Source organism: Vulpes lagopus, chromosome 1 (assembly GCF_018345385.1).
Source record: "Vulpes lagopus strain Blue_001 chromosome 1, ASM1834538v1, whole genome shotgun sequence".
NCBI classification, from domain to species: Eukaryota; Metazoa; Chordata; class Mammalia; order Carnivora; family Canidae; genus Vulpes; species Vulpes lagopus.
In genome coordinates this window covers 141,585,271-141,607,986 of record NC_054824.1, presented here as the reverse complement: position 1 = coordinate 141,607,986, position 22,716 = coordinate 141,585,271, and the positions used below count along the sequence as shown (strand labels likewise).

The 22,716-nt window shown below is 39.4% G+C and overlaps 1 protein-coding gene across 1 annotated transcript in view; it reads left to right on the top strand.

Moving 5' to 3' along the window:
* LOXHD1 (lipoxygenase homology PLAT domains 1) overlaps positions 1-22,716 on the top strand; it is a 163,503-nt gene that overhangs the window by 52,744 nt on the left and 88,043 nt on the right. The window contains exons 8-12 of the mRNA XM_041756584.1: positions 688-938; positions 10,100-10,235; positions 10,807-10,967; positions 11,980-12,066; positions 12,502-12,637. Of these exons, the coding sequence (XP_041612518.1) occupies positions 688-938; positions 10,100-10,235; positions 10,807-10,967; positions 11,980-12,066; positions 12,502-12,637 (771 nt within the window). The remainder of the gene's footprint in view (positions 1-687; positions 939-10,099; positions 10,236-10,806; positions 10,968-11,979; positions 12,067-12,501; positions 12,638-22,716) is intronic.

The window sequence follows — 22,716 nt, the reverse complement described above, 5'->3', positions numbered from 1 at the left end:
GCCAGACCTTAGCAGAGTTTCCTGTCCAGATGTTTGTCTTTGGTGTTTTCTCTTTCTCAGTCCCATCTCAAGGCTTAATTGCCCTTTGCTGGCTCTTGCCCAGAACTTCGTGTCCTCATCTTGCCTCCTGACTGATGAAAACCCCAAATGGCCCACCAACAATGTTCCCTCCTTCCTTCACACCCCCTTCATCCCGCCATGTCAGGCAGTGAAGGGGAGGACATTAGTGCCCTCTATTAAAAGTTTCCTTTTTTGAAGTTATAAGCAAAAGAGCAAGCGAAATGAATTAGATAGCCCTGAATATAAATCTCTGTTAATAGAGTTGACTGTTATAATTAAATCAGACATAACAGAATTCATCCGGCAGCTATTAATATTATGCACATGGTAATTAATGTTAATAACAAGTACTATTCTTAGCCAACTCAAATTCTCGTTCTCTTTTTTAGTCTTTGTAAGGCAGGCTGGCAGCTTCTTATAGTAATACCTGTAGTTTATTCCAAAACTCAAATACATTGACACACAGACTCTGAAAAAGATAAATGAGGGACACTGGATGTCATCTGGGAATGAGAGTGTGTAGAGGAGGGAGGGCTTAGGGAGGCGGTGGTCAGGGAGGGGAGAGTGTGGTGGGATTTTGTAACCAGCTGGCGCTAACCTTCTCTTCCCCTGTGGCTTCTACACCAGCTATCTCGTACATTGTCACCATCTTCACGGGGGATGTCCGGGGGGCTGGGACCAAATCCAAAATCTACTTGGTCATGTATGGGGCCAGAGGGAATAAGAACAGCGGCAAAATCTTCCTGGAAGGCGGTGTGTTTGACCGTGGCCGCATGGACATCTTCCACATCGAGCTGGCTGTCCTCCTCAGCCCCCTGAGTCGGGTCTCCATCGGGCATGGCAATGTGGGCGTCAACAGAGGCTGGTACTGTGAAAAGGTAAGGGATGCTCCCAGTGAGGGAGGCCTTTCTTGATTCAACCCCTTGCTTTTTTAACTTACAAATAGAAATGCTGCCCTGCTTCCTGCTCCCCGCTTCCTCTGGACCAGTGACAGACCACATGGGCAGTCCCTTTCATGGGGGGTGTTGGCTTGGTAGCACGCCCATCCATCTTGTTTTGCTTATGGTCAGGAATGAGGGCTGTTCTGCGCATGCATCCAAGGGCCAAATGCAGGTGCTAGCTGGTAGTTATAAGCTGTCCAGCTTCTTGGTGTCCTGTTTCACTTCAGCTTATGAATCTCTCAGTCAACAAGTATTTTTGAAAATGAGCTTGCATGGTGGGATACGTATGCTTGAAGATGTATACACAGTAAAAGTAAGATAGAGACAATATGAAAACAAATGTCAGTTTTGTTGACCTTCCAACTTAAGATATAGAACATTTCCAATACTCTTGAACTGCCACTGTGTCCTTCTGAAATCATAAAATTTTATTTTCCCCAAAGGGCATGTGAGTTGTGTCTACGTATATGTTGTTTGTAGCCAGCAGTTTTCAGTCAACAGTATGCATCAGAGATTCATCCGAATTGGTAACAGGTGCTATAGTTCATCCGATGTCCCATCCATTCCATTGCATGAATCCATCACCATTTGTCTGTTCTCCAACTGATGGAAATTATGGGGTTGTGTTTCCTGATTCTTGCTGTTATAAAAAATGCCACCATGACATTCTCATGTGTTTATCTTTGCACAAATGTACAAGAGCTTCTTGGAAGGGAAAATCTAGGTCACAGGGTAAGTGAATCTTCAGCTTTGCCTGATAATTGCATTTTCAAAGGAGGCCAGATTGCTTTCCAAAGCAGTTCATTCTATTCCTCTCCCGTCAGATGTGTGTAAGACATTTTACTCTATACCTCCTCATCAACACTTGACGTTGCCTGAATTTTTCATTTTCACCATTTCAGAGGTTATAAAATGAACTCACTGTGGTTCTAATTTTTATTTTCATGATTACTATTAAACTTGAATATCTTTTCATAATTTTATTGGCTATTCATGTTTCTTTGTATATAAAATGCCTGTTCATGGTGGGTTATTTTTTCTTTCTGATTTTTCTATTGACCGATCTATCTTTGAATTTACTTTTAGTTTTTATTAAATCTGGATACTAATCCTTGGTTGATGGTGTATGTTCAAGTATCTTTTCATAGTTTGTTCATGGTGTTCTTTGGGGAAGAGAAGATTTAAGTTAGAGACAATCTAACTTATTAATTTTTGTCTTTATGGTTAATGTTTTTTGTACTGTCAAAGGAAATCTTACCTATTCTAAAGCTCTTAAGATATTCTTCTGTACTCTCTTCCAAAAATTGTAAAGTTTGAGGTACCTGGATGGCTCAGTCTTTTGAACATCCAACTCTTGGTTTTGGCTCAGGTCTTGACCTCAGGATCATGGGATCAAGCCCCATATCGGGGCATGTTCAGCACAGAGTCTGCTTGATATTCTCTCTCTCCTCCCTTTCCCTGGTCATCTGGTCATGCTCTCTCTCTCTCTTCCTCTCTCGCTCTCAAATAGGTAAATAAAATCTTTTTAAAAAATTCTGAAGTTTGGTATTCCTATTTACATATTTACACCTTTAATCTACCAGGATTTGATTTTTTGTGGGAGATAGGGGTCCAAATTTTTGTGCTTTTTTTTTTTTTTTCTGTATAGATACTCAGATGTCTCAGTGAATTTAAAGGCTTTTTAAAACCTGGAATTCTCTTAAAAACAGATTCCTGCACTCCAACTCAAACCTATTGACTCAGAATTTCCAGTTAATCTGGATATTGAGATAATTCTAAACATTAAGGAAGCTTCAGAATCATTGATTTACTAAGTAGTAACTCTTCTCAACTGTTCTTGGCAACTTGGTCTTGTCAAATTCCTCAGATATATGGTTTTGCCTCTGAGATTTCTTGTCTGTTCTATTTATTGATTGAATTTATTTCTACATGAATACAATACTATCATCATTTCATATCTTATTCTAAGTCTTGCTATCTGCTAGGGAAAATTTGCCCATCTTATTCTTTTTTCTCAGGAATGTGTTAATATTCATGACCTTTAACCCTTCCATGGTAGTTTTAGAATTTTCCTGCCAACTTCTATGAAGAACTGTGTTGAACAGAATTGATATCTTGCTAGTTTTTATATCTATGAACATTGTATACCTCTTAAAATTTAGGTCTCCTTTAACATTTTTCAATGTAGTTTCATATTTTTTCTTGATAAAGGTCTTGCATGTCTTTGTTAGATATATTCATAGAGTCCTTATAATTTTTGTTGCTATTATATTTGATATCTGTTTAAAATGTAATTTAAATGTAAAATTATTTTATTTTATTTTTTTTAAATGTAAATTTTAAATGTAATTTTTTAAAATTACATTTTAAACTATTTGCTGATGTAGAAATAGAAGCAATTCTGTACATTGAGTTTACAAATAGCCATCTTACCAAACTCTAATTAGTTATAGTAATTTGTCTATAGATTTTTGGGAAAGTTTCTTTATAGGAAGTCATATTGTCTGTGAATGATGACAGTTTGGTTTCTTTCTTTCCAAAGCTTATATTTAATCTTTTTATTTGACCACATGAGAAGTACAATGCTGAACAGAAGGGTTAATAGTAAGCATCTTTATTTTGGTTTTGATTTTAAAGGAAATACTTCTAATGTTCTATTTATTTAATTGTGGTTGTTGAGGGGTTTTGGTCGAGAGTCTTAGATTAGATGAAGGAAATTCTCTTCTCTTTCTGTATTGTTCAAACTTTTTGTCATGAATTGTTGAATTGTATCTAATGCTTTTTCGGCACTTAGTGCAATCATCATAAGGCTTTTCTCTTATTAATTTGGTGAATTATATGACTGCATTTTCTCATGGCAAACCAACTATGAATTTCTTTAAGACAAACCTGATCATAATGGATTTTAATTTTACAAGTTTCTCGAATTGGTTTGCCAAGATCTTAAATAAAATTTTTGTTGGGACACCTGGGTAGCTCAGTAGTTGAGCATCTGCCTTCAACTCAGGGTGTGATCCTGGGGTCTGGGATTAAGTCCCCCATCAGGCTCCCTTTAAGGAGCCTGCTTCTCCTTCTGTCTATATCTCTGCCTTCTCTCTGTGTCTCTCATGAATAAATAAATAAAATATTTTAAGAAGTAAAATAATAAAATATTTTTTTTGTATGTTCATGAGAAGCATAGCCCTTAATTTTCCTTTTTCATCTCATCCTTGGCAAGTTTGATCCTGGTATGAAATGATAATTATTCTCTTTCCTAAAAGAAGGTGTATAAAATTGTAGTGATCTGTTTCCCAAAAGTTTGGTTCCAGTCTCTTGCAAAATTATTTGGGATTGTGTGTGTGTGTGTGTGTGTGTGTGTGTGTCTGTGTCTGTGTGAAAATACTGATTTAAACAAATTGTTTTGTTTTGCTGGTCATAGAATTTCAGGCTTTCTATTTCTTCTTGAATCTGTTTTTTAAAAATATTTATTTATTTACTTTAGAGAGAGAATGAGAGAGCAAGAGATCAAGAGAATGAGCATACATGAACAGGGAAGGGGCAAAGGGAAAGGGAGAGAGAATCTTAAGCAGACTCTGCACTGAGCGCAGAGCTGTCACAGAACTTGATGTCACAACTCTGAGACCATGACATGATCTGGAACCAAGAGTCGGACGCTTAACCAACTGTGCCATCCAGGGGCCTTTGAATCTATTTTATGAGCTATGTTTTTCTTGGAATTTGTGTATTCATAGATTCAATGTATTGGCACTTATGACTTCAGTCATATACAGTATTACTTTATCTTTTTAACCTCTGCTGCATCTATAATTATGACCCCCTTTTTATTTCTAATATCATTTGTTTATGCCTTCTTGCTTTTTAAAAATATCATTCCCACAAAAATTTTATTTACTCTTTCTAATAATCAATATTTGGCTTTGTTTATATTCCATTTTATCTCTATTCCATTTTGTTGGTTTCTGTTCTTATCTCTTTTAATTTCTCTGAGTTTCTGTTGTTGCTGTTTTTCTAAATTCTTAAGTTGGATTCTTAGCTTATTAATTTTTAGCCTTCTTCTTTTCTCATATAATCATTTGACTATAACTTACTCTTGGAGTAGTACCCCACATGTTACAATATGGAATATTTTTATCATTCAGCTTAATTTTATTGCTCAACTGTGTTTGGGTATACTTGATATAAGACAAAACACACTGTTTTAAACCGTGTAGTTCTGTGAATTTTGACAAATGCAAATACTGTGTAACTATTACTGGAATCAATATGTAGAAAGTTTCAGTCTCTGTAGCCTGTTTCTTATGCTCCCTCTCAGTCAATCTCTACAACTCCAAGCATTAATCTGATTTCAGTCATGAAAGATTAGATTTGTCCTTCTAGCACTTAATATATATATGGAATCATGCAGTATGTACTCGTGTATGTGTATGTATGTGTGTGACTTCTTTCACTCAGTACAGTATTTTTAATTGTATTGTTAATCTGTATTGTATTACATATTAGTGACTTATTCTTTTTATTGCTAAGTGGTATTTCATTGTTAGAATATATAACAATTTATTGATCCAGTCAACTGTTCATGTACATTTGGGTCATTTCCAGTTTTTGTTTTTTTGTTTGTCTGAGTTTTTCTTTACTATTATGAATAGAGCTGCTATGAATAATCATGTACAAGTCTTTGGATGAACATATTTTAATTTTGTTGGGTAAATACCTAAAAGTGGAATAGCTGGGGTTGCCTGGGTGGCTCAGTGGTTGACCATCAGCCTTCAGCTCTGGGTGTGATCCCAGGGTCTGTGATCAAGTCCTGCATTGGGCTCCCCACAGGGAGCCTGCTTCTCCCTCTGTCTCTGCCTCTCTCATGAATAAATAAATAAAATCTTTTTTTAAAAAAATGGAATCTCTGGATCTTATGATAAATATACATGTAACTTTTTAAAAATCTCTGAAATTGTTTTCTACATGTCTATATACAGTTTTGTATGCCCTCTACCAATGTATCAGAATTCCAGTTGCTCCACAACCTCACTATCACTTGATATTGTCAATCCTTTAATTTTTTAGACACTATAATGGGAATTAGATATTATAAATGCATGATGGCATTTAATTATGATTTTAATTTACATGCCTCTAATTACCAATTAGGTTGAACATTATTTTTAAGTGCTTATTGATGATTTGTATGTCTTTTGTGAGGTATCTTTTTCCTATCTACATTTTTTATCTGTTTATTATCAATTTATAAGCATTATCTATGTATTCTTAATATAAGTTCTTTGTCAGATATGCTGTATCTACCTGTGGTGTATACATATAATCTCCCACTCTGTGACTTGCACTTTCATTTTCATAACAATGCTTTTTGAAGAGCAAAAACTTTTAATGCCAATGAAAGGTAATTTGTTCATGTTTTCCTTTTATGCATTATGTTTTTTGGTTCTAATTATTTCACTTATAATTCTTCTGTGACCTATTAGTTATTTTGAAGTGTGATTTTTAGGTTCCAAATACATATTCTTTTGTTATATTTTGTTACTTATTTTTAATTTAACATCATTTTAACCAGAAAACATAGTCTGCATGATGCCATTTAAAAAGATTTAAAGTGGGATGCCTGAGTGGCTCAGTAGTTGAGTGTCTACCTTCAACTCAGGATGTGATCCCAGCATCCTGGGATCGAGTCCCGCATCAGGCTCCCTGCTTCTCCTTCTGCCTATGTCTCTGCCTCTCTCTGTGTTTCTCATGAATAAATAAATAAAAGCTTAAAAAAAAGATTTAAAGTAAGTTTTACAGTGTATGTTCAATTTGTGTATTCATTCCAAGAGCTGAATCTAAGATTTTGATTTTATATGTTAAATTCAGTTTAATACTTTTGTTATTTGAATTGTCTATTTCCTTACTAGCATTTTGTTTGATCTATTAATTGCTAAGAAAGATGTGTTGCAATTTCCCATGTCAGTGGTAGATATTTCAATTTTTTACTGTAGAGGTAACAATTTTTTGCTGTACATAGTGTAAGGCTATGTTATTAAGTCCAGAGTTAGTATAGCCTCTTGGTGAACTGAATCTTTACTATAATCCAATCTGATGCCATCCATCTTTCAACTAGCAAATTTAGCCCACTTATATTTATTGTAATTACTGGCATATTTGTTTTTCTGCTTTTAGGGCTTTTGTTTCTTTTGGATTGGCTGTTTTTTTCCCCCTTGGTAGTGAATTAGAAATTATGCACTATTTCTGGCGTTTTGTTTGTTTGTTTGGGTTTTTTTTTGGTGGTTTGTGTGTGTGTGTGTGTGTGTGTGTGTGTGTGTGTGTGATTACTATTGCAACTTTACCATACATACTTAATGTAGCAAATCCAAAGTTCAATCACCATCTCTACTTCTTGGATAATACAAGGATCTTTAAGATCTCTAATTACCCTGCATCTAGGTCACATGCTATATTTGCCTAGTATTTAGCTATATTTGGAATTATTTTTAAATCCACACATTAAATATTGTTTTGTAGATTTACCTACATATTTGGCAGCTTGCCATCTCTTCTTGCATCAGACTTTATTTCTGGTGTTCATTTTCTTCTTTCTGAAGTATATGCTTCAGAAGTTCCTTTGGTTAGAATCTGTTGGTGATAGGCTTTATTTTTGTTCATTTGAAAAAAATTTTTATTTCATTCTCATTCTTGAAAGATAATTTTAGAGTACAGAATTCTAGATTGAGTTAATTTGCACCCCATTGCCCAAGTATTTTCTGGTTTCTGTTAGTCTAATTGCTATCAGCTATCTTTTGTCTCCTGGTGCTCTTATCTTCTCTTTGTTTTTCACATGCTGATGCTTCTCTTCAATACATCTAGGTTTATGTGTATTACTCCTTATCCTGCCTGTGACCAGGCTTATAGTAACTGATTCTCAGGGGAGATTATTATTATCTGCCTGGAGCAAAGGCAGAGACGAAAGGCTTCACTTTGCAGATATTTCCTTGCCTACCTTTTTTCTGAGGGTGCAGCTCCTTCAAGTGTTTCTGCTTAACCGGGTTTGTAGTTCAGATCCTCCAGTTTGCAAAATGCAAGGCCTAGTCTCCTGCTTCTCAAGTGGCTATTGATTTCCTGAGTGTGTGGTATTGCCTTTTGCTTTTGGTGCAGCACCAACTCCAGAATTCACGTATACCCATTCTCTTGGCTTCTGCTTACTCTGAATTTTGCTGACCCTTGTGCCTTTTCTGTAACTTCTTGTCAGCTCAACCATGTATATAAAAGGATATTTTGTGTTATTTATCTGGCCTATGGGTCTTTTGCAGTGGTGGGAAGCTTTTCAGACTACCTAGTTTGTTGTACTACCCAGTCCTGAGGTAGAACTTTTAACAAGTATTTTTAAGTGCTCACTGTATACTTAGAACTATGTTTGGAGGAGCCATAAGGAGTGAGAACACACAACCTCAGCCTTTTAGGACTTTGCCATCTTCTTGATGAAACAAGACTAATACACACGTGGCCATTCGAGAACAATTCAGGAGTAAACTAGGGAGGAAACAACCGCAGGATTTGTTCAGAGGAAAGAAAGACAGACTGTTAAGTAATTATTGGTGATTAGAACTTTCTGTGCCCCCAGATCACCCTGCATGGGTACCCTCCAGTTTTGTGTGTGAGTAGGTCCATTTCTGAATATGTAGTTGCATCAAATATTTAGAATAGAAGATGGAGCACAATAACGGGTCCTAGTGGACCTCAGCCATAATAGGAATCCTGAAATTCTTGCTGATGGGTATAAAGGTCCCAGACTGATAATTAGAAGTTAGGAACATTTATGCTTCTGGTACTGCCACCATCTAACTGCAAATTTGGGCACTTCATTCCCTTTTCTAGGCCTCAGCTTTCCCATATGTTGAATGCATGTTAGGGTGACTATATTAATTGCTAATACATTTGCATCAGAGGACTAAAGTGTTTGAAGAGACTACCACCGGAGACTCTGAGCCATCATTTATCTTGAAGGAGGAGAATTTCTCTGGGAGGTGTAGGAGGTACAAACTTCCCTCCCTCGATTTTTTGTCTCCCTTCCTCTTGGTGTTTATAAGTTAAGGTTTCACACAGCTTTGATGGCCAGATAGTCTCAGTTGAATTCTCAGAGATAATTGGGTATTTCTAAGGGTAATAATTCAATGCAAGGAAATTATAGTCAATGGTAGTAACCATGAACAACTGACAACAACAAGCACCAGTAAGACAGTGGGTAGTCAAAATGCTTGATCAGGGATAGGGTCAAATTAGTTCTTAAGTTAAAAAGAAGGCAGGGGATCCCTGGGTGGCTCAGTGGTTTAGCGCCTGCCTTTGGCCGAGGGTGTGATCCTGGGTTCCCGGGATCGAGTCCCACGTTGGGCTCCTTGTGTGGAGCCTGCTTCTCCCTCTGCCTGTGTCTCTGCCTCCTCTCTCTCTCTGTCTCTCATGAGTAAAAAAATGAATAAAAAAATAAAATCTTTAGAAAATAAAAAGAAGGCAGAGCTGAGAGTCTAGTAGTATGAACAGTCAGCTCTTGACTGACAGAAAATTTTGTAGTGTCATAAGAACATTCCTTTGGACATATCTAATGTGAGTGCCTTAGGCTGGATACACTTCTAAGTTCTAAACTGATGAGTTCAGAATGTGAGTAGAATAGAGCAAGTGTGAGAAAGAAGGCTGAATGAAGCTCAAGCCCAGAAAAGCATAGTTTGTTTTTATGTTAAATTCCAGATATTCATTGCCTTTTATGTGATCAACCTTTTTACTACAAGATAAATATAGGGAATTAATTTAGTGTTCTAGTTCATTTGGTTTGGACTGGTGCACATAAATATGATGTTCAAAGAGGGTGTTGTATATAGGGGGAAGAATTTGAGATTTGGGCTGATAAATTGAAGGATGGATGATATCTATGCAGGAAGACTCCTTGTGGGAGGCATTTCTTGATCTAAGATTTAATGAAAGAGTAAACAGGAAGAAAAGTATCATTCCTTAAAAATCCTAATGTAGATGACCCTTAACATGAAGATGCTATGAAATATTGCAAGGAAGTCCCAACAAGGGGACCTACTGCAGGAGACTTGTGATCTACTCCCCCCGCACAGGTGGTGATTCTATGCCCCTTCACTGGCATCCAGCAGACCTTTCCTTGCAGCAACTGGCTGGATGAGAAGAAGGTGGATGGGTTGATCGAGAGGCAGCTCTACGAGATGGTGTCTCTCAGGAAGAAGAGGCTGAAAAGTAGGTGGAGAGGGCCCAGAGGCTGGTGGCCTCCCAGATAGGGCCAGCAGAGGCCAGGATGTCAGACCCCTGGGCAAGAACTCCACTTTGAAGGGGTCTGCTTCTGCTCCTCAGTTCTTCTCTAGAGAGGAAGGGGATGGACCTGGTGGGAAATTCATTTCTCCAAGGTGTAGACCACATAGAGTTATATGCCTGGCACCAAGGCTGGTTCCCCTGTGACCCCAAATTTGATAAGCTTCTGTGATGGGCTAGATGTTAAACTGGATGGTTCAACACAGTACACTCTGAGTATACATAGGAAACAAGGAGTCAGCTCTTTTCCTTATCTAAAACATACTTATAGGCTTTTGCCATTAAAAGGAACATTGAGGTACCCTTTTTCAAATAGCAAGGAATCCTTGGGTCCCTAATATTGGCACCTGTTCTGGTGAGTTTCTGAGAGTGAACACTATACCTGTGTATGATCTGCACTTCAGTCCTGAACACCTTTTTTTTGCTTCTCTTCCCCACTGGTAACATGAAAAATTCTTTATTCTTAAAGTTTATGGGGCAACCTGACCTGTCTCTGCAGAATTTCCTTGGTCCCTATGGGTCTGGACAACCGACTTGAAGAAAGCTGGTACCAACTCTCCCATCTTCATCCAGATTTATGGGCAGAAGGGACGGACGGACGAGATTCTCCTGAATCCCAACAACAAGTGGTTAAAACCAGGCATAATTGAGAAATTTAGGGTAGGAGAGAAGTGCAATGGGGTGGGAGGGAAGAAGGAGGAAGGAGGAAGGGATGTTAAAGGTATTTGTCATGAGAAAGGTTTTCTAAGCCAGATTTTGAATCAAGTTTGAGGACAAAGGGGTGCTACAAGAAATTCAGGGCCCTGCAAGAGGTGCCAGAGTGATCTATTGATTGAATGGGGTATACTTTGGAGTTCTGGCCCTTCACCTGAATCAAACACTTCAGAACCAAACTTGGGAGAAAGAAGTAGGTATGGAATGTTCTTGAGGAACTTAGAAACTTGGGGAATCATTGTCAAATAGAGGCTCCAGGCACATTAATGTCCAAGTCGTCTGATCTGGAGTGAATGAGAGAGTGAGGAGCAAATCGAAGGGAAAGTGTAAATAGTAGAATATTTTAAAAGAAATTTAGCTTTAAATTTCTGGTGCCATATAAAACTAGAGCAAGGTTTGTTTTGCCAACAGAAGTGTGCTCTGACCTTTAGGGGAGAATTATTTGTAATTTTCAGCTGTCTTCCCAGAGCACCCCACTGGTGCTTCTGCTATAGACTGAGTTCATTGCTCTTCATGTATTTGTCTTCCTGGCTAGACTGTGAGCCCCTAGGGAAAGGGCACGACTGCTGTATTGATCTTTTTGTCTGTTTTAGTGCCCAGCGGAGCCCTGGGGCTGTGGGCCTGTGCTAATTTGCAGGGCTGCCATATGGGTTTTGTTACTGGGAGTTTATTGCTTGGAAGATTTTCTTTATTCTGGATCCTACTGTGGGTCAGTTATTTTTGTTCGGTTTCACCAGGCCAGACCGAACCTAGGCCCTACATGGCTGTCTCGCCCTCACGTGCCTCTGGTTGCAAAGGCATGAGAGGATAAAGTATATGAGGGGGACTTGAAGCAAAGCCATCCTCGCTGCTGAAGATGTGGCCCAGAGTGGGTGCCCTCCTGGCAGGTGGTCAGCTGTGAGGATAAACATGTTTCACTGGATTATGTCTACCCAAACCTTGTTATTTCTCCCCATAGATTGAGCTCCCAGATCTTGGCAGGTTTTACAAGATTCGAGCATGGCATGACAGAAGGAGCCCTGGTTCTGGATGGCATTTAGAAAAGGTGAAGTGTGCCATCCCTGGGGCTTGGGAGGTAGTTGGGAGAGGAACCAGAGTGGTCCCTTTCTAATGACCCTGTCACGTCAGTTTGCCTTTGTGTCTGTTGGGAGTGGGAGTGGGTAACCATGGGTCTCACAGTGAAACCTGTATTTGGACATAGGACACGGGGACTTCCTGATGGGGAGAGGATCTCCAAAGTAGACTGAGAAAATGCTCAGCTGTTCAGGAGACTTGTATGCCTCCCCAGGCACCTGGCTGCTAGGAAAGCATGAGTCTCCAGGGAGCAGGAGGGATAGATGTTAATCTGGCATTCCATCTTCCACAAGAGTCATCTCTATGGGACGGCCTTGGCCTGCCTTTGAGGAGATAGCAGAACGGGGACCCCAGGGTGTGGTATATCTCTGGTACACCCCCTTGCTCACCCAGAACTTCATTCCAGATGACCTTAATGAACACTCTGACCAAGGACAAGTATAACTTCAACTGTAATCGCTGGCTGGATGCCAATGAAGATGACAATGAGATTGTGAGAGAAATGACTGCAGAGGGCCCAACAGTGCGGAGGATAATGGGCAGTGAGTATTGACCAGCTCTCCATCCCCAGGTAGGCAGTAGAGCTCCTGGTCAGCATGCCAGTGGGGGTCTGGCCCACGAGTCTTTTCCACTGTACCTCATCAGGCCCCCTCCAAATGCCAGGTTGCAGTCAGAAGTTCCCAGCCTTATGACAGGCTTGCAGGAGGCATCTCTAAGGTGTGATGCCAGAGCCTGTGGTGGTGGGTGTGGGGGAGAGAGGTGACATTTATGGGTCTTCAGGTGGCTGAGGGGATGAGAGGAACCTCCACTGAGCAACGTTTCTCCACAGCCTTCCTGACGTTAAAGAAGCATTCTCTTCAATTTATGTGTGAGACGCTCCCCCAAAAGGAAAGCTGTATCTAGAAGCCACGATTGGCTGCCCCAGATGAGTCCTCTGTTTCTAATTAAGGCTCATAGGAGAGGAACTAAGCTTTTAATCTGGGGTCCATTTTCCACATTCAAAGAAGTAAAGGGAGATCATTTTGCCTCCACATTATAGTAGCAGAATAGACAAAGACACAGCACATGTCCTGTCCTTTTCCCTTGGCAGACGTTACTGAGTGATCACAGCCTTCTCTCCCGCTGAGTCTGAAATGAGTTTCAAAGCTCTCAATACAGCACTCCAAGCAGACATTAGCAATTGATCAAGATTGGCACTTAACATAATTAACATCTTTGCTATCACTGTGGCAGCTGTTAATTTTTTAAGTGTAGGAATACTGTAAAATTGCAAAGAGTTAAGAATATATAGTAAACAATATCACCCATAGTTCTGATAGCTCTTCTAAATATTTGGATAATGTCACTTCTCAGACATTTGTACATCCAGTAGAAGCTCTGTATATGTTTATTAAAATGATTTAAATAGAAGTAAATGCTCAAAAACATAGAAACCCCACAGAGCAAATATCTACTAAGAGATTACCCCACCTATTAGTCTGATTAGGCAATGCTTGCGATTGGCAGTATCTATCATCAACTTTATGGTGGTTCTTCATTTTTAATTAAAAATGTGACCATAGAATATTTGGGTTCAGAGGCTTTTAAAATATCCTGGTGCAGTTCAGGCAAGTGAGGAGTTCTTGTCCTGATTATATAGTTTGAGACAGAGTCAGACCTAGAGCAAGGTCTTCCGGCTCCTGGGTCAGGGGCTCTACACTGTCTTTTCAAATTTGGTAATATTTTCTGTGGCAACAAAGAAGTCCTCTACCTGGGAACAAGTAGGTAACAGGATTCTTCCCCCAAATGGGGTATGATATAATAATATAGTCCATTGAGGCAGAGATACACCTGCTCTTATGGATCTGTCCCCTTTGTGTGCCAGAATTGAGTCTGCAGGTTTGAACCAAGTAGGCGGGGTGTCTTGGGACCTAACCACCTCCTTGCTCTTTCTAACCAATTCTCATGACTTTAGCTCCTCACTTCCTGTTTCTAAAGTTAGCTGGACCTTTCATTCCTGAACCTTTTTTGCTGGTTGCCTCTCAAATTTCACACGTGACAGCTCTGAGCGATTCTCTCTGGTCTGGTATGTCAGGGATCCTCAAACTTTCATGTGCTGTATCATCCAGAGGGCTTGTTGAAACGCAGAGCACTCAGCCCCACTCACAGGGTTCCTGATTCAGGAAGTCGGGGGTGAGACCCAGGAATTTGTCTCACAGATTTCTAGGTGATGCTGCTGGTGAGGAACCACTGTGCCAAGGTATTATTTGCTTTTCCGGGGACTGTCAAGTTCCCAAAATCTTGTTGCTGTTATCTGTGTTGTCCCTATCACCTAGGTTTATCAATGAAAACTTTTTTTTCACTTGGTTAAGTCCTGGAAACACCTGTACATTGTCATTTTAGTGAAGTTTTTCCAGAAATAAATCTACCATTTTTACTTAGAATGCCCAAGATGTTCTTTACCTCTACCCCCTCTTTACCTTGACAGAAGCCTGGCTACTCTGTCCCTCCAAATCTGTTTTTCCTCCTCCCAGACTGTGGGACCAGGGGGAGGATGTTTGCCTGACTCCCTCCCTCTGCACTCTCAGACTTGGGGCTCACACCATCTCACGATGTCGCCTCAGCCCCGGATCAATCCCATCTCTGGTTACTTTTTTCTTTCAATGAAGATGGTATAATGTGTCTCTTGGTCATCCTCCAGACCCCCAACTCCCACCATTGTTCTAGGGCAGTGTATTATCAGTCTGCTCAGGCTCCCATAACAAAATACCACAGACCAGGGGCTTAAACAACAGAAATTAATTTTCTCACAATTCTAGAGAAGTCCAAGATGGACGTGTCAGCAGGGTTGGGTTCTTCTGAGGCCTCTCTCTTTGGCTTATAGATGGCAGCCTTCTTGCTGCGTCCTCACACAGTCTTCCCTCTAGTGTGCCCTTGTCTGTGCCCTAATCCCTTCTTCTGTCATATGGATTAGGGTCCACCCATAGGATCTCATTTTAGCTTAATCACCTCTTTAAAAGCCCTACCTCCAAATCATCACATTCTGAGATACTGTGGGTTAGGACTTAAACAAATGAATGGGATGGGGGGAGACACAATTCGACTCCACCCCAGAGATGCCGATTAGACTTTTTGAGGGCTATACCTGAGAATCTGCATCTTCATCAAGCATACCAAGTAATTTTTTTGCACATCAAAACTTCAGAGCCTTTGACCTGCCTTTTTCAATGTTCATGTGCAAAATCCCCTCACCCGCATCCTAGTTCTCATCTACTTTGCTGATCACTGCCTCCCACCTACTTACCCCTCACCTTAGTACCTCACTCAGGATCATCACATGAAGCTCTTCTGAGCAACACACCCTACCTCTGGCTGGGGCTCCTGCCTCCCAACACTCTCATGACCTGGGTGACACTTCACCCCATCCTGGAAATCCTTCTAGCTCCTTCTTCCCAACAGTTTCCCTGGCCTGTCTCATGGATGTGTGGAGGATGGAGTTTAGGGACAAATCTTTAATAAGTCATCAAGGGGAGAAGAAGAGGTACTGGAAATGGGCAAGAATTGGCTAGAGAGAGGGAAAATTCAGGAGATATTCTGAATGTGGCTCTGGCAGGACTTGGTGAAAGAATGCTGTGGAGACACAATGGGGAGATGAAATTTCTGCCCAAGATCGTGGGAGAAATTGCAGAAGAAGTGCCATTTGAGCTAGGTGTTCTCTCAGTAGGGAATTTGACAGACAAGGAGAGATTGGTGAGGAGGAAGAGCATGTATATAGGTTACACTTGTAAATGTGCATGTAACATTTTAAACAGGGTAAAGATGTAAGGCTGTCATAGCTGTTGGTTTTTGTCTTCTGTGATACTATTAAGGAACCATTTTATTTTTTTTAAAGCTGTTATTTATTTACTTGAGAGAGAGGGAGCTTGAGAGAGAGAGAGAGAGAGAGAGAGAGAGAGAGAGAGAGAAGAGCAATTGGGGTGAGGAGCAGAGGGAGAAGGAGAAGCAGACTCCTAGCTGAGCAGGGAACCTGTTCAGGAGCTCAATCCCAGGACCCCAGGACCATGACCTGAACTGAAGGCAGACTCTAAACAACTGAGCCACCCAGGTGCCCCTTAAAGAACCATTTTAATAAAAAAGAAAAAAAAAAAGAAAAAAAAAAAGAAAAGTCTCTAGTGAACAGTGTTGGATCGAAGAGCTGTCTGTCCTGGCTCTAATAGCAGTTTGATGTCTTCTAGAGGGTCCCTGGCAGTACTTTCCGGCCCATGTTAACTTGGATTCTATCTCCCAGATGCTTTATCTGGCCCCCATAAACTGCTGTTGTGCTTGGAACTCCCCCATGTCCTCATTCATCTCTACAGGAATTTGGATCTCCGCTGGTGGCAAGTCCCACTTCCCCAGTTGGTACCAGGGTATAGTGAATAATGTGCAGGGCTTCCTAGCAGTTGCTCAAGTGGAAAAGTCTTGGACTCACATAAAATAAGGACAAATTTAAAACCAGTTCTCAGGGCACCTGGGTGGCTCAGTTGGTTAAGCAGCTGATTCTTGGTTTCTGCTTAAATCATGACCTCGGGGTCCTGGGATCAAGCCTTGCCTCTGCACAGAGTCTGCTTGTCCCTCTCCCTGCCCCACCCCCATTCCTCCACCCCCATGCCCCTTACACACATATGCGCTTTCTCTCTCAAATAACTAGATATACATACATACATACCAGTTCTCTGACTTTGAATTGTGTACTCCTGGTTTACTTAAAAAAAAAACAAGGGCCAAAGAAGCAATTAATGCCATAGCTGGCTTTGAGGGGTGACCTAACTGACGAACACAGACCACATAGGCACCGCTTACGATGCACGTCCACACTGCCCTTCCTCAGGAGTTCTGTGAGACACTAGAAGCAATGAGATCTGCATGCTCTCCTGTGTGTGCCACAGAAGCGATTATACACCACTGATGAGCGGCCAAGAGACCACTGGACTCGACTGCTGGAAAGAGGATCTTCTTGTTAATCAGGCTGAGGTGTAATTTTTAAATTAGAGTACAAGAGGCTCTAGTACTTACCCATCTGTTTGAAGTCTTTCACTGCTGATGGCTAACAATACAATTATTTTTAATGGTCCAAGGCTTCCTGCCAGGAAGGCACTTGGGACCTAAATGGCTGGTGGCTGGGAGGGTCCCCTGGAGGAGATCAGGAGCCCCTAGAACTTCCAGCCAAATGGACCTTAGAGCTCCTGAACAAACAGGAGTGGAATTTCCAGGCAAAGGGATTTGCTACATTCCCTCCCAGTTTGCTCCTGGATTTGCTACATTCCCTCCCAGTTTGCTCCTGGATTTGCTATATTCCCTCCCAGTTTGCTCCTGGGAATTGCCCGATAGCTACAGCTGAAGAAGCAGAACTGAACTTCATCAGGACCAAGACACTAAGCGAGGCTGGTGTTCCTCCTGCCCTTTTGTGCTTCCACATTCCAGTACTCACTCCCTTAATGCTGTTCATCCCTCTTACTGCCACCAGTTCTATCACTAGGAGCTAAACACAAGAGCATCAGCTTCATTTATGCAGAGGCTGAAAGCTGAAGGCTGAGAAGGCTTAGAATTTGTATCCTAGCAGAGCTGATTGGAGAAGGTAGAGAAGCTCTAAGTTCAGGGGCTGTGGCCCCGTGAAGAGGTGGTGTTGGGGGCAGGAGACTTTTGCAACCCCCTTGGTTCCCGTGCCCTCCTGGTGCCAGCTTTGTGGACAGGTGGTCTCTCCTTGCCCATCGCTCTGACCAGACTTTAGCTGCACACACTGTATCTACGTAGACCCACGGATTTAAGGCCAAATTTAATTTTCAGATGTCTCTATATCTCCAAATAAAAGTGGGTATATTCCTGAGAAACTAATTTGTGCACTGACTTAAACTTTTTGATGATTTGTATCAATGCGGATATACTTTGTTTTCATTTTAGATGAATCACCAACAGTAGCATCCAATTTTTAAAACAGTGGCTTTATTGAGCTATAATTCATATACTATACAATTCGCCCATTTAAAGTGTACAGTTCAGAGGCGTTTAGTATATTGATAAAATCATGCATCCATCACTACTATCAAATTCTAGAACATTTTCATCGCCCCCAGAAGAGATGTGGTATCCATTAACAGTCACGTTCAGGCTTCTACTTCACTCCTCAGACTCTGACAACCAATTATATATTTTTGTTGTTGTTGTTTCTATAGATTTGCCTATTCAGGACATTTCATATAAGTGGAATCATATAATAAGTGACCTTTTATGTCTGGCTTCTTAGCATGTTTTTAAGATCCATCCACACTGTAGCACATATCAGTATTTCATTTCTTTTTATTGCTAAATAATATCTCATCGTATAGTTAGATCACATTCAACTGTTGTTGGACATTTGGGTTGTTTCTACTTTTTTTTGGCTGTTACGAATAATGCTGCTGTGAACATTCAGGTATAAGTCTTTGTGTGGATATAGGTTTTCATTTCTCTTGAATGGAATTGCTGGGTTATATGGTAACTCTTTGTTTAACTTTTTAAGGATCTATCAAACTGTTCTTCAAAATAGCTGCACCATTTTATATTCCCATCAGCAGTGTGTGAGGGCTCCACTTTCTCCACATTCTTGCCAACACTTCTTCTTTATTATTCTTTTTCCAGATTATTTTAGCTATTCTGGGTCCCTTTCAATTCAATATGAATTTTAGAATCAGCTTTTCAGTTCCTACAAAGAGGTCAGCTGGCATTCTGACAGAGGTTATATTTTATATGTGGATCCATTTGAAAATTGTCACCGTCTTAATAGTGTGAAGTCTTCCTCCAGTCAGTAAACGTGGGATGTTTTTCCAATTATTTAAGTAATTTTTATTTTTTTCAGCAATATTTTGTAGTTTTCAGAGCATGTTTCTCACTCATTTTATTAAATTTATCATATTTATCATATTATTATGCTCTTTTGAATGGAGATTTTTTTGTTTCATTTTCAGATTGTTTTTTGCAAAAGAATAGAAATACAATTGATTCAGGTATATTGATCTTATACTCTACAACTTTGCTGAACTCATTTATTAGTTCAAATAGTTTTTAATGGAAACCTAAAGATTTTCTATATAAGATCATGTCATCTATGCATACAGATAGTTTTACTTCTTCCTTTCCAATATGGATGCCTAACTGCTTTGGCTAAAACCTCCAGTACCATGTTGAAAACAAATGGTGAGAGCAAATACCCTTGTCTTGTTTCTGATCTTAAGGAAGGCATCCAGTCTGTCACCATTAATTATGTATTAGCTGTGGGTGTTTCATAGATGACTTAATGGGTTGATGAAGTTTCCTTTTATTCCTAGTTTTCTGATAGTTTTCTTATCATGAAAGAGTGTTAGATTTTGTCATATGTTTTTTCTGAACCTATTGAAATGATCATGTTACATTTGTGTTTTATTCTATTGATGTGATACATTATATGAATTGATTTTTCAAAACTTGTATCCTTAGGATAAATTCTACTTTGTCAAGGTATAAATCCTTTATGTTGCTGCACTTGGTTTGCTAGTATTTTGTTGGGGATTTTTGCATCCATATTCATAAGAGAGATAGGTCTGTAATGTTCTTTTCTTGTGATGTCTTGTGTCTGGTTTGGTATCAGGGTAATGCTGATCTCATAAAATGTTGGAAACATTCTGCCTTATTTTTTGGAAGAATTTGAAAAGAACTGGTATTAATCCTTCTTTGAATCCTTGATAGAATTCAGTGGTAAAGACATTTAGGCCTCAGCTTTTCTTTGTGAGTAGTTTTTTATTACTGATTTAATCTTTACACTTGTTTTAAGTCTATCAGATAAAGCCAGTTCTGTTAGCCACTCTTTTACTTTCAACCTATTTCTGTCTTTGAATCTACGGTGTATCTCTGTATATAGCAGGTAGTTAGATCTATTATCAATTTTGCCAATCTTTGTGTAATAGTGTGACTTTTTTGGTGTTTGCTGACAGCTTTCAAACTATACTATGCCTCCCCCTTTCTGCCTGACATCTAGCGATTTGTTAAGAAGACTGAATGCTCTCCCTTAGCATTGGTGGAAACTTGAAGCCATGCAAGTGCTTACCCCTGCAAGGGAGGGTCTCAAGCTATTTTTAGGCTTTCTTGGAAACCTACCATACTCTCCCAGGAACTCTTCATTATGTGAACGATACATCTTGTATTCACTTTTGGTACACGTGAGACATCATCAGCCTTGACATATGAGCAAATATGTGGTGAAAGGACCCATCTTGACTCTGCAGGATGACCACACTCTGCCTTTTGATTGAAATATTTAGTCCATTTACATTTAATGTAATACTGATATAGCAGGATTTATGCCTGCCGTTTTGCTATTATTTTTTATGTTTCATATCTTTTTTTGTTGTTCTATTTTTATACTACCACTTTATTTTGTGTTAAATAAATATTTTCTGGAATACCATTTTATTTCCATTGTTTATTTTAATATGTATTTTTCTTATTTTCAAATGGTTTCCCAGAGAATTACAATTAACATCTTAACTTATAATTCAGATTAATACCAACTTCATTTCAATAATATACAAAAACTTTCCTCTGATATGTTTGTTCTCCTCCCCCTCCTTTATGTTACACTGTCTTACAAATTATATCTGTATACGTTATAAAGCCCTAATGAAGTTTTATACTTATTGCTTTATGCAGTTGTCTTTTATATGAGATACGAAAAGAAAATAATTACAAATATTATACGATATCATTTATATATTTACCATGTCATTACTTTTCCTGGTGCTCTTCGGGTGAATTCCTCGTTGCTGCCTAATGTCTAATGTGAAGGATTCCCTTTAAATTTTCTTGGAGGGCAGGTCTACTAGTGATGATTTTTTTCAGTTTTTGTTTATCTGGGGATATCTTAATATCTTTTTAATTTTTAAAAATAGACTTTATTTTTTAGAGCAGTTTTAGGTTCACAGCAAAATTGGGAGGAAGTATAGAGATTTATCATATATTCCCTTCCCTTGCACATGCATATGCTCTCCATTATCATCATCACCTATCAGAATGACACATTTGTTATAATTAATGAGCCTACGTTGATACATCCTTAGCACCCTGAGCTCATGGTTTACTTGTGAAGAACTCTTGGTATTGTACATTCTGTGGGTTTGGACAAATTTATAATAACATGTATCCACCATAATGGTGGATATATAAATGGTGGATATATAAATATATAAATGGTAATATAAAGAGTAAATTCACTGCCCTAAAAAGTCCTTTGTGCTCTGCCTATTTACCTCTCCCTTCCTTTCTACCAAAACCCTGGCAACCATTGATCTTTTTACTGTCTCCATAGTTTTGCTTTTCCTACCGTAACATTTTTTAACTTTGTCAAGACCTATAATCCACTGCTTTTTATCACCTTCTTCTTATACTCCGTTTTCTCTATACCTTGCTCAGATTGCATGGGCCACCATTATAATCTACCTCTAAACCTGCTGTTTGTTACCTTTTCTGCCCTTATATCTCTCTATCATACTTGCCTAGATAAACCCTATCCTAGGTAAAGCCAACAAATGACCTATTCTGTCATTGTAGACTTGCTGTAGGAAAACATGCAGCCTTGCAGATTGGTCTCATTTTAAATTCATATATGACTCAGTATATCTCAATTTGTATTCAAGGCTGTCCTACAAACCTATCACTGACTTTGTGGCCACACCTCTGCTCTTCCTCCAGTCTCTATAGTTGTAGTTTCTTGAATCCTAGCAAAGCTAGTACTCTATCTATGCTCTAGTCATTTTTCTTCTTCCTCTCTAAAGAACTTCACTCATTCTTCCCTCCTGCATTATCATTTTCTTTTTCTCTACAGGATCATTCCCATTTAGTATGATAATCTAGTATCTCACATATTAAACATTTTAAAATGCAACTTCTCTAACTTATACCCCACTCCAGCTATTATTTTTCTTTTGTATTCCTCTTCACAACAGACTAATTGAAAGGTTTACATCCAGGCATCCAGGTGCTACATCGACTTTCTCACCTCCTATTCTGTTTTGCTATTGTTTTTTATGTCTCATATCTTTTTTGTGTGTTCTACCACTTGGTAGTATAAAAATGGTTAAAGCAAACTCTTGCTATAGGGCTTCTTCCCTCCCTCCACAATTTCACTAAGACTGCTCTTGTCCTTTACATGAGTGCTTTCCATGCAGCTAAACCAAAAGTCACTCTCTTTCCTCAGTGGCTTTTACTACAGATGATCTTTCCTCCCTTCTCTTGGCTTCAGAAGCATGTCCAGCAGTATGTTTCCGCCCACCTTCACTGTTTGCTTCTCATATGAGTTGCTAGCTTCTCCTGGGCTTGACCTCTAATGTTGGTGTCTCTCTATAATCCTCTCTGTGAGGGATCTCATCTGGTCCCATAGCTTTCAGTAGAATCCATGTGCCAATGATGACCAAAGTCATGTCAACAATCCTGACTCTCCAGACACATATTCAATTGCCATCTTGGTCTCTCTTTATGAATATCTAATAGACACCACAAATTTATAATGAACAAACAGAACCATTGATTTCTGTCTCTAAGCCCATCTTTCCCCCAGGCATCCCTACTTCTTATTGGAAATACTATCTACCTGGTT